Source organism: Xiphophorus hellerii, chromosome 22, assembly GCF_003331165.1.
Source record: "Xiphophorus hellerii strain 12219 chromosome 22, Xiphophorus_hellerii-4.1, whole genome shotgun sequence".
In the NCBI taxonomy this organism is placed as follows: domain Eukaryota; kingdom Metazoa; phylum Chordata; class Actinopteri; order Cyprinodontiformes; family Poeciliidae; genus Xiphophorus; species Xiphophorus hellerii.
In genome coordinates this window covers 22,339,894-22,352,818 of record NC_045693.1, presented here as the reverse complement: position 1 = coordinate 22,352,818, position 12,925 = coordinate 22,339,894, and the positions used below count along the sequence as shown (strand labels likewise).

The window sequence follows — 12,925 nt, the reverse complement described above, 5'->3', positions numbered from 1 at the left end:
CATGCAAATAAGCATGTAAACACTCAGTGGGCTGTCAACAACACCACAAACAAATATAGTGAGTTGTTTAAAAATGAAAATTCTCAAAGAGCTTAATTATGTACCTATGACAGAGTTAAAGAATGATAAAAAAGGTGTGGTCAGAATGTATAAATGAATGTGGCCAGAATGTGACCACATTCTGACCACCAGAATGTGGTCAGAATGAAAGTCAGAATGTATAAATGAAGAGAAAACAGGATCTGTGTTTTGTGTTTTTACCTGCAGTATACGCCCTACAAGAAAGGCAGCAAGCTCACTAAAGCTCGCAGGGCCAAAGCATTGGGCCTGGAAGATGCTGCCACCGCACTGCTGAATGTACCACACACTCTGGACCTCAACGCTTGGGTAAAGCCTGGTACTGAAGGTAGGAGGCACTTGACTGTAGTTGCATACAAAAAACACGCAAGCCTTAAACTGATTGTTATTTTCACTATCCTCTAACTCTCTAAAGGCAGATTCTTGTGAAATGGAGACACTTGTGACTCAAGCCATTTACTCTGACACATTGTAGCGTATTATTTATAGTTAGTATGGCTGAAAATAGACGTTCAGGATGTAAAATTTGATTCTTGTATTAATATTGAGATCAAAAGATGTACTTTGTAAAGTCACTGTGGATCTGTGTTTGTGTGTGTGTGACAGGTCTATCATGTGTGGAGGAAGTGGCCACTGGGGTGGAGCATATTTTGGCTGATATAATAGCCAAAGACCCTGAGACACTCACCTACATTAAAACATTGTAAAAAATATTTTCTTTTATGCACATTTTTCTATTTCTGTGTACATAAATGATGTTAATGTTGTTGTTTTTTTGGTTTTTTTTTAAGTCTCTGGACTTTCCCAAAAACTTTTCTTAAGTCTTTGGGAATCTCTTGAACATTCCCAAACAGATTTTTGATGTTTCTTTCTGGCAGATGTGAAAAGAGCTTCGTGACCATCCAGTCCAGTGTGTCTAAAACGGCACTAAAGGAAAAAGAGCAGGAGAAAGTCGCCCAAGAACACAAAAAACCAGGAGCGGGACACCCCCCAAAAAAGGACTTCGACAAATTCCAACTCTACTTTGACTTTACCTGCAACGTTCAGCGCATCCAGCCTCATCAGGTAACAAGATGAAAATAATTACCCATTTTCACATGTACAGAATAGGTTAGCGCTAGCTATAGCGACTGGTACTCCTGTAAAAAATTACTGTTTGCCTGATATTGCACAGCTCTCTTCTAATCTTACCACTGGTACACCAGCATTTTTATTCAACACAAATATTTCTGAATCTACCCTCCCCCCTCAATTCTACTCATATTAAAGATTAGATTTTTTTTGTATAATTTTTCTGTGTAAAATTATGGCACTAAATTACAAGCTGAATTTCAAGACTTTTTTTACCCAGGAGGGTCACTAGCTGTCTCTGTACATGTTGAATTAGGACTGGTGCTGTCAGTCGATAAAAAAATTTTATACGATTAATAGCACCTTAGTGCTGTGATTAATCACGACTAATCACAATGCTTACTTTGTAAGCTTCAAATGTAAATATGTACGGTAAGTTGTCAAAAATGCTTAAGAAAGTCTTTTATTGTCTCAAACCAAATTATCTGAAGATTTTACATTGTTTAGGTTTTTATATTCAGGAAGGTTTAAAGAAGTCATTTTGTTTTTGAAATGCCAACTATAAACTGGTCGTACTTCAGTGGAAAAATAATTCATCGTTGCGATACGTACTATCTTAGTTTTATCCAAACTTTGGGATGTTTTTTTAAAGCGAAATTTGCCTCTGAGCAAACCAGTCTGACTCTTTTAACTTGCGTTTACGACTCTGCGTTGTTGACCGCAGTACAAGACCATGTGAGCCGCTGCTTTGAACACTAAGTGACCCTCCATGCAGAAGAGAGGCATTTAGGTCAAAATAGGCAATGCGATTAATCCGCATTATATAATATTAACGCCTTAAACTTTTTTGATTAATCGCATGTGTTGGTGCATTAACGCTGACAGCCCTAATCAGGACCAGAGCAGGAAACCAAACAACTTCAAGAAGACAAGTATGAAACAACTGCATTGATTCTGCTGGGATATAATTAATTACTATGTGGTTTTCATGCTTACCTGATGCACACACACTTATGGACTAACACGCTCCCTCTGTTTGTGTTTGTTTCATCGGTGCGTGCCGGTTCTGAATGCTACCCACGTCAGTTGCGGTTAGTCTTGTCTGTGCCTTCATACCCTCCTCCCCTCCTGCGCCCCGCTTGGCCCCTTCATCTCCCCCTCAGTCTCTCCAGTGACTGGTAGGTTACTCAGAGTTGGTCCCGGGCCTCATGTGTCACCACAGCTCCTGTCACCCGCTGCCTCTGCCACACCACACTCCCTGGCAGCCGCGCTCTGCCCCACAGGCATTTTTAATCACGCGCACACATTCTTGCGCACACTTGCTCCGCACAGCCACGGCCGCCCGAGAGTCCCCTCGTTCTCTCTTCTTAACATATGTGACATGTCCCCCCGCCGACATGCCATTGGATTAGGAGGCTTTGATTGACAGGCGGTCCTCTGCAGTGACAGCTTCTGCTGCCGGGCCCACAGGCGGACAAAAGGATGGGGAAGAGGGAGCGGGGGCAGTGAAAGAAAGAAAACACGGCGGGATGAGCGACGCCGAGGTGCGTTCGTCACTTATCTCTCATGCTCTGTTCTGATCTGCCTCATCCCTCTTTTCTCTGACTAAACCTTATCCCCTCCAATCCACACCTCCCCTCCCACTTGTCTTCTGTGTATGCAAGGCATTTAATTCGATGACTCGCCTTTGTCACGGAGTGTTAATCCACAGGCTGCCGTGACCCTGTTAGCTGTCAGATTCCGGCTAAAATGAACCTTTTCTAGCCACGAAGTTGTCAGGGGGAGGAAGCAGGTGAGAGATGTGTTTTGACAGAAGGCATGTGTGTTTGTGCACACTTGCCCGTGTGCTTTAGCACATTATATTAAGCCTCGGCTCTTTTTCTAGTGGAAGAGAAACGGACAAAATGAGGGAGTTGTTGTCCCAGGGAACTCTTAATGAGTCCCTGAAATTATAAACAACTCATGAACTTAATGAACCTTGAATTTATCTTCCAAGTGACAGGAGGCATTTGGTTTTTATTAGGTTTGTTCAAACATTTAAATAAAAAAAATTTTCTGTCACTTTTCTAAATCCTCCAATTGATTTTTATTCTATTGATGATTGCTAATTTGAAATCATTAACAGTGACTTGGGTTTTGCTGCTTGGGAGCATAAAGAGTGTTTTACATGCTTTCATGAATTTAGATCTGCTAATTCCAGTTTTACACTTACTTACTGATCACTAAAGCCTGAATTTTCTTTATTTTTTCTGAAATGACATAAAATTACATTTGAGAGAAATTTCTATTTACAGGTGAGTTTATGAAGCCTATAATTCCTGATAGGAGGCCTAAAATTTTACTTTCTGATCTAGAAACATCAGACTGGGAAGAAACTTGATAATTATTTCCATGAAAGCCTTATATAAATTGACAGCAGGTTTCTAAATTCATCTGAAGTCTGTTCAGGGGAAGCTCTGGCATTCAGCTTGTCTGAAAGTATAATGCTTATGCCAGATGTAATTCCATTAGACTTGATTTGAGTCCTCTTCTGGAGGGTACACATTTACTTTATAGCCATAAGACTCCAGCATGCTCTGCAGCATGCCAGAGCAGATTTATTGAATGTGGAAGTGGGCTGCTTTTAATGCGATTTGCACCATGATCAAACAGGAGTTTAGCGCTTCTGATCGGGGTTCGCCCGCAGAAGAGCTCAAGCAATCGGAAACGCTTCATCAATTAAAGAGAAATGTTTGATAAACAGGTGATGGACAGTAACTTTGACTTTCACATCCACTCAACTTGTTCAGGTTGTGTCATATTGCAACCGTAAACTTCAGTTCACGTGACTTGGATTTTATGTTTTACGCTAGTGATTGGACGAAATTTAAAACTGCAACAGACAATTTTTAAATTAAATTTTTAATTTAAAACATCTTTTGCATGAAATAGCAAAGCCCTGACAAATGAATCTTTTTGACTCAAATGTTGAGATTATAAGAAAGCAAAAATCTAAATATTTGAGTCTGGAGAAGTATGGAATATTGAAATGGAAATAGTTTAGGAAACATTGATGACGGTGCCAAGCGTAACAAAATTCAGTAGACGGCTTGATTCCACTCTAATAAACCACATTTCCTCCGTGCCAGCAAGGTCGAGAAAAGTGCAAATTCTCTGTGAATGTTTGTCAGCGTGGTTGCATCTGTTTGTTCTTGATATGGCGGATGGATGGATGTGTTGATGACAGTATACCTCTACAGACCAGATGAGCAAGAGGAGGAGACAGATAGGGGATAGTTGTTGGCTGACTGCCCTTACTTTGGGGCTGAGGAACGGATTAAGGAAAGCAACAGAGGAAAGATTGTCTTTCTGGTCTTGTCAGGATTTGGCCAGCACTTGGCTACCTGTCACTGCTTGGCATGTTTAATACATAAACATATTTACACTCTGCTTCACATCCCTGTTTTGTATCACGCCATCAAACTCTTATAGAAACTGAGAGATTCAGAGAGGAACACTAGCTGTGATCTATCCTAAGTAACAAAAAATTAGAAAAGGAAAAAAAGCACAGGATGCCATTTCTTTAGTCAGGCCATCACATTTAGAGCCTAACAAAAACATATATACTGTAGATTGCTTAAGGGATTTATTTTTTCTTAAGTTAGAAGGTTTTAAGAAGTAGCATCTTGCTTCTTAAGATAAGTGAGGAAAGCTTGTGTTTTTCATTTTAATATTCATTTTTTAAGAACTGAACTAGTTATAGGAGTATTTTAAAGAATATAGTACAGATTTTTTTTTATTTATTAATTTCAATCTTTATGGTATTTACTTTTAAATATAGGTTCTATTTTGATTGCTAATTATTTTACAATATAACAATTGAATGAATCACTTGATCTTGGTCTTGGTCATTTTACCTAGATGAACAGTGTTAACCTGGATCTTAGCCTATAATTCTTGACAGCCATGTTAAGACAGTACAACATGTGTCCTTGTAAAACGCCTTAAAAAATCCTAAAAAAAAATATCAAACTTTTATTTTGAGGACATTTTTTCTAGGGAAAAACTAGTAAAAACCTCACTGCCATATTCATTTGTCTTCCATCGGGCCACAAAATCTTTGCCAGCAATAAAACGTCTTAAATATTCGTCTTACTCCAACTTTTATTGCTCTACATTTGGAAGTGCCTTTGCTAAAACTATAAGGATTGAGCTGAATTGCATTTGTCCAGGCTGATCAGGAGTGTTTGTTGCCAAAAAGTACATTATATCCCCTTCTCATATTATTAAATATTTGGTATTCATTTCAATGGAAGATATGTTAGAGAAAAATAACACTCTTGCATCACCTTACAACACCATTGACTGTAGCATACAGAATAACTGCATCACAAAAAATATCATAAATCTTTTGAACATGTCAAAAATTGCACTGCATTTGTATAACAGTTCACACACAACGTGTATCGCACATGTATGCCACTGCAACAAAGTCAATGCAACCCAATAATGACATTACATAATCTGATGCTATGGTACGCAGATATTGGGGTTAAAAGAGCTTGAAACTATAACTAAAACTTGTGGCTTCACTTGCTGTCTGATTTATTTGGCCTGGCATTATCTGAGCATTACGCATTATGGTATAAATAAGTTACAAAAAATAACTGAACCTTTAGAATAGAGGTTTTGCAATGCAGTTTTAAATTCACTAGTTTTGTTACAGTTGTGGGTTGTCAGAGATGTGTTTTGCTTGCATTCCTTGACAATATGTTAAACCTCAGAGGTTTGATGAAGATAGTTTCAGAAATCTCATCACAAGTTGTCGCGGAAGCCTTGGGCTGAAACATGCCACCAGGAGAGAAATCTTAACTTTCATCGTTATTCAAGCGATCTTTGCTGATTTAATCCTGGCTCCCGCCATTAGCTGTGTTTTATATTTTTACCCGTGTGTGTGCGCGTGCCTGTGTGTGTTGCATATGGGTGCGCTGCATGCACCCAACAGTGCTGCTGAGTGGTAATGGTTGTGGCACGATGGGTGGGGGGGGAAGGCCTTGCGGTCTCAAAGCTGATGGTGGCATAGTGGTGGCATTTGTCAGCTCGCTTCTTCCGCTTGGGCTCCAGATTGACGTCTTGCTTCTTGGCCCTGTTCTGTGGCAGGCTAAAGGTTCCCGACTGAAAAGGTCAGACACTTACTGCTGTTTGCTTAACAGCATGTAACAGTTCCTCTCAGGGGGGAACCAGCACACAACACAACAGGCCCGACCACGGGACACACTCCTGGGCTTCTAACTTTTTATGGAGATGTGAGGGAGCTAAGGAATTTTCTTAGATGATTTATTTTAGAATGATTATTGCGCATTCTTATTTTTGTAGATGTTATCATTTGAAAATGAGGAGATGAAGGAAATTAGTATTTTACATGGTGTACTTTGTTAGCATTTGAACTATAACCATAAAATAAATGTCCTCAAAAAGATATATATATATATTTTGGTTTTAGAGGTAGAGCTGTTTATATAGCGCTTTGAAGCATTTTTCCTTTTTGTTAGTTTTTGCTTTTTTCAGACTTTAATAGATTTTTTTTAGCTCAAACTGAAGTTGGAGCTTTCTCTCTCAGTATTTTCTGACAGATTGCAATTATAGCATGTTTTCAGGAGCTTGAAAAAGCAAAGCAGCAACAGGAAATCATAGTGTCATCGTCATGTTTGACTCTGTATCATTTTGTCATTCTGTAATGCTTTGTTCCCTTTAAGACAGTTGTAAAGGGAAGCACACCTTGTGAAAACTTCAACTTTTGTCTCCTCAATCCATATATTGTCTTCCTATAAGCTGTTGAGATAATAAAGACATTTGTGAGATGTGCCTTTGGTTTTTTTTTCTTATTTGGTCAGCAGTCTTCTTTTTCTTCCTAAACAATTTTTGGCAACTTTTTTTCTTGTTGAATCTTGATCTTAATTGAGGTGGGTGTTCTGGGTTTTTTGTGCCCTCCTGGACAAATTGTTGATACACTGGCCACTCTTGAGAAGTTTCACCATCTTCCATTTTTTTAGTTTTGGCACCTTTTCAGACTAATTGATGTCATTTCTCAAATGTAAGATCAGGCATGCTGTGTTGCTTTTTGAAATATTTTAGCTGATCTCTGCATGGCTTCTAATTAATACATGTATTGATTGTACAGTTAAGGTTTTAATCAGAACAAAATTAAACAGAGAGAGGAGCTCAAACACAAGATGTGTGTTTGAGCAGTTGTCAATGTATTGCAGGTTAAAACATGGGGCTTTCTGAAGGCTGTGAGTTTCATGATCACATGGGGGGACATATATCTGGGTGGAGAAGTGGGTGTTTTCACTCAGAACTGTGTTTGTGTTCAGACACTGGCGATTAACCGAGGCGAGAGTCTGAAGATTCTGACAGTGAAGGTGAACATTCCTGACAGAGTGAAGAGCGACTTTACTCAATGGTGCATCAACAACAGGTCAGAAACACAATAATACAGAGAAAACTTCGCACACACAGACAGGCCAGTCTGCAGTGGTTATATAAGGTTGCAATCAAAATGTTAGGAGGAGGCTGCTCTACTCTCCTTCATGATACCACAGAGTATGACAAACTGTTGTATCAGTAGAAATATGGAGAATAGTAAGAAGTCTTTGTTTTGAATTACGAATGGGCATTAAAACTAAATATATTTCATGTTTCTTGGTGCTGGATAAGATTTTAAAATGTGTTCTGATCTAAATAGTTTTGAATGGACCAAAGCACTTTTCTTACTGTGTTTTATTGCAGGTGGAGGCTAAAAACATTTGCAAAAGAAGAACTTCATGCAATCATAAGAAATGCAGTAGAAGACTCGTATAAAAGGCTTATTTTGCCTTTTCTCACTCGAAGCTACAGGTATGTTTCTTAATATCAGTTATTGTCTGTATAAAATATTTTTTCTATTAAAAAGATTCTAAATTAAGACAAAGTAGAAATTGGTGTACTTATTATGCAATTTAGCAAACTTAAGCACAAGTTGAACATTTCAACAAGATTTCTCTGTAGATGACAGCAAAATTATTTAAATAGGATCCTTGGTATGTGTGGAATATGCATCAACAGGCACTATTTAAATTTACAATAGCATTTTGAAAGGTTGTGAACTAATTAAGTGGTTTCATTCTTTTTGCATATTTTTAATGCTTGCCCTTACTTCTTCCCCTTTAAAAAACTTTTTTTTGTACTTCTTAACAAGAAGTACAAAAAGTACAAAAATTGTTGTATTTTTTGTTAAAATACAACAAAAAATTACATATTCCTCTCATTTGTACATCACATTTTTAATATCTTTACTGTAATATCTTTACTTTGCCATTTTCTAATCTGATTTTCTCTCCTGTTGATCCCGCTTCTTAGGACTAAGCTAACAAGTGCAGCAGAAAAGGAATCGATCGCCATGTTTGTGCGAAACCTCCGTCAGCGCCTGTTGGTCTGTCCAATCAGGGGAAGTGTCATAATGGGGGTGGACCCTGGCTTCACACATGGCTGCAAACTGGCTATCCTCTCTCCTACAAGTAAGTGTTCACATTACAAATCCCATAATATTTATTTTTCTATCAAGAAACATTTGGGAACTGGTGTTCATAGAAATAATCGATCTCAGGTTGTAAACATCACAACCTGGTATTGTTATGTTTTACTTTGACAGTTCCATAAGGTATTGAACAGAGAGTTCACCCAGGACATTGATTAATAAAGGGAAATGTTGCCGCCTCTGTGGACAATTTTACAGAAGGAGTGCAAATAAGTCAACAAATTTATGTTGATTAAACTTGACACATTGTTAAATAATGGGATTAGACCAAATCTGAGATCTTTACCTTAATTAAAAGGTGCATAGCCTAAAAAAATGGCCTGAAAATATTTAAATTAAAGATGTTGTACCAAGATGCAGCTACATTTGTGTTTTAATTATGTGATGATGGAATAAACTCTCATAACATTTTAGCATTCAATCTTAGGAAAGCATCTGTAACAACATTTTTTATTAGAGCATGTGAAAAGAAACAGAATCAATTTAGATTTGGTCCTTATTAGAACAGATCCAATAAATTTCAGCAGCAAATTAACAGCAGAAAAAATTCTGTCATTGCTGTATGTCATATCTGTTTCTGTAGAACTACATGTCATTCTCACACTTGCCTTGTTCATTATCTTATCGCTAATCTAGATTTCAAATAGTGCTAGATAGTGCTTCTCTCAGAGTGTGTGGCTTTACACTGTGCAGACTGTGTTGGGTCCATCATGGTAATAGTTGGGCATATTGAGGAGGCTGCTTAGATTGTTACATTATTTAATTCGAGCATGTAATTGTAGTCTCATTTCATAAAGTCCAGTAAAAATATTTAAAACAATAAAATAACTTCTGTTGTTTATTATTCATCAACTATTCTGGGTTTTTTCTATCTTTCTGTTCTAAGGTCAGATTCTCCATACTGATGTTGTGTTCCTGCACAATTCAGGACAGTGGAAAGAAGCAGAGAAATTGCGCCACCTCATGACCACATACAGGTATTACTCCTATATCAAACGTGGAATTATATTTCGGGCATGAACTAAACTGGATATGATGTTGCTCACAAGAAAACAGTATAATTAACAGTATTATTTTGACAGATTATTTTTTTGTCCTCTTACCTTTTTTTCTCCGTTTCATCAAATAGCTGCACCAAAGTCGTCATTGGCAACGGTACTGCTTGTCGTGAAACTGAGTCCTTCTTCGCTGATCTGATCTCCAGACGTTATTTTCATCCACTGGACGTGTCTTACTGGTAAGGTCTTAATGTAGTACATACTAATTACACATAAAGCTTGATATAAATACTGTGCTGTAGATATGTCATAAACTATAAAATCTGATACTACAGTGTTTTCCCAGTATTTGCAAAATTGAAATGTAAATTCAGTTTACATTTCAATTTTTTTGTGTTTTTTTTCCACAAAAAACACCCTAATAGTTTTTTTCTCTCTTGTTGCTATTTTGCAACTTAATTGCCACAAAGTGAAGCCAATCAAACTTATTGGCATAGATAGGAATAAATTGTAGTTTTATTGCACTGCTTCTAAAATGAGTTTCACTCTTATGCATTATTATATATTATTGTGAAACACACTGCACGAACTGCAGCGTATGTGAACCACCCATTTATTTTCTGACATTCATATGTTTGAACTTTAAACACGAGCCGTTCACTGAAGTTGTAAAGATTTAATTCTGGTGCTCAAAACGTTGGACCATTGCAACCATCCACATTAGGAACGTATTGGTTATATAAGTTAGGATGACATATGGGAAATTGATCTAATTTAGAAAGCAAATAAATTTCAGAGAAAAAAATGCATGGTTGAAACAGAGCAAGAAGGGACGTGAAGTGCAGGCAAGCCATCAGAAACGTGTGGGGGAAGCAGAAAAGCTGGATGAGATGGAGGGAGACAAATTGGAATGTGTCCTCAAGTGAATACCTATTAAAGCCATCTGGAGTTCGTTTCACTTCAGTCCAATTAAACAGACGTTTTGTGGTCCAGGTCTCGTCTGTAACTAAATCCAGTCCAAGCTTCAGAATACAACTGCATAGAAGGCCTGTCCAAGCATAATAACCACTGCCCGCCGTTTGCACCATCTCCTTTATTCACTGCAGAGTTCCATGTGTGTTTGTTGACTTGAGGTTAGCAAGGGGACCGCAGACTAAATTCATTCTGAGCACTTTTTGAATGTTTGCAAGAGTTTCTCTCCTGTATTTTTAAGTTCTTACACGTAAAAACACTTTAGAGGTCACACTGTAGGTGCAAAAGTGAATTTCATTTTTTTCTAACATGAAATGTTCCTTTCTAAAAGCAGAAGCAAAGTGAAACATTTGCCAAGTTAACGTTCATTTTATCATTTTTGCATAGTTCATATTTCCTGTTACATCTTTTTAAAGTAATTTGTAGCTCTCCTCAATACCTTCAGATGATTTAAATATCTTAATTTTTTCGGATCTTTCTTATGTACTGTTTGGGATTCATGATTTTTACAAGACAAGATTGTCCTATAAAGACTGAAACATAATTTTAGTAATAAATTCATGTGAAAACAATTCTTTACACTTTACTATAGCTTGGTTTATGGGTGAAAGAACTACCAAATTTTACATAGACGTTATAAGAACATTGTTAAAATATTATTTTATCTAGATATTAGTCTGTAGTTGTACCTTTTAAACTTTTTTAGCCTCAAGAAATGAACAAAAGAGAGAAAAATAACTTTAAATTTAACATACCTGTGTATAACTCCAAACATTGTAGGCTGTATCTTAGTTTTTATAGTATTTTAGTATCTTTTAAAAATGCAATGAAAATTAATTATTAGGAGTGCTTGACAGAAATGTATTTATTACACAAGCATCTTCATGCAGCTCCAGGAATACAGGAGACTGGTCAGGTGTAAAGTTATGTAAAGAATAAAAACAGAATTAAGTTATACAGCAACAACTCAAACTTTGAGACTTTCACACAGCACATTTTTACTGAAAATGGAAAGTTTGGCATATCTGAGAATTAACTAAATTAAACAAAAATGTAACTTTTTATGTGCCTAATGATGGTAGATATTTCAGAAAATGAATACTGCACATCCCACTTGTCTCATCCCACTATGAAACAAGGTTGTTGCACCTGTTTCAGTGAATTCTAAACATTACAGATACTTTCTCTCAGTGTTAACATCCACTTTCAGTGGCTTTCTTTAGTTGCTTTTTAAAGAAAGCAACAGAATATATCACGATAGCGACATCCGTGTGTGCAATATTCAAATCTTAAAGGATTATTAGGAGTACAATTGTTTGCTGACAATGTATTCTGCAGTTAATTAAGCCTCATCCTGCTACTCATTCCACCTTCTCTGTCAGCCTTGACTGCAGTAGTTCATTAAAGCCCTCAACCTCATTTACGCCGTCTGCTTCCTGTCTCCCTGTGAGCCTTCATTGTCTCTCCTCCCCCACCCGTCGCTGTCTCCCAACCCTCGTCTCTCTCTTTCTGTCTTTTCGCCTCAATGCACAGCTGAAATGACAGCCAGCAACGGTGGCCTGTAGGACATCCTTCCTTGTGATTTGTGTGTGTTTAAGTGTGCTGGGGTTGGGCACCTATGTATAAAACTGTGTTTTTGTTCATGTTACCAAAGTTTGGGTTAGTTCTTTAGTAAGATTTGTGGACTATAACAGAGGTTCATGCATATCTATATGACTTTTTTTTTTTTTTTTAGAATATCATCAAAGTGGAACTGGAACTTTTTACAAGTGCTTTTTGCTTTTTATTTCCCCAAAGCATAAATATTGTATTTATTTCTACTAGCTACTCTTCAAAATAGGAAATACAAGAGAATGTATCAGATGGCTGTTCACTGTGGGTCAGGTTCTTCTGGGGGTTTCCTCCTACTAAAGGAGAGTTTTTCTTTCTGCTGATGCTACAATCCTGCTGAGTTTGAGGCAATTCAATTGACTGTCCACTGTTGCTACGTGGTCATTCATTTCTTTTGTAAAGTGCCTTGAGATGACATTTCTTGTGAAATGACCCCATATAAACTTAATTGCATAGTGTCAGTAAATTTTGTGTGATATATAAAATCTGGTGCTGTTGTTAATTTCCTTAATTTCCCTGTAAAATCAGTCGATATAGGCCTCCAAGAATCTCCTTTCCCAAAAAAGCTAAAATACATTGACAATAAACAGAAATGTTGACTTTGCCTTCTGTCTAAATGATGTGTAAATGTGGTTAAAAG

The 12,925-nt window shown here is 37.3% G+C and overlaps 1 protein-coding gene across 1 annotated transcript in view; it reads left to right on the top strand.

The window, feature by feature from the left end:
- srbd1 (S1 RNA binding domain 1) overlaps window positions 1–12,925 on the top strand; it is a 55,344-nt gene that overhangs the window by 3,446 nt on the left and 38,973 nt on the right. Inside the window, exons 7-14 of the mRNA XM_032554006.1 lie at window positions 268–406; window positions 685–781; window positions 957–1,143; window positions 7,503–7,606; window positions 7,918–8,025; window positions 8,527–8,684; window positions 9,591–9,681; window positions 9,834–9,941. Coding sequence (XP_032409897.1) covers window positions 268–406; window positions 685–781; window positions 957–1,143; window positions 7,503–7,606; window positions 7,918–8,025; window positions 8,527–8,684; window positions 9,591–9,681; window positions 9,834–9,941 — 992 coding nt within the window. The remainder of the gene's footprint in view (window positions 1–267; window positions 407–684; window positions 782–956; window positions 1,144–7,502; window positions 7,607–7,917; window positions 8,026–8,526; window positions 8,685–9,590; window positions 9,682–9,833; window positions 9,942–12,925) is intronic.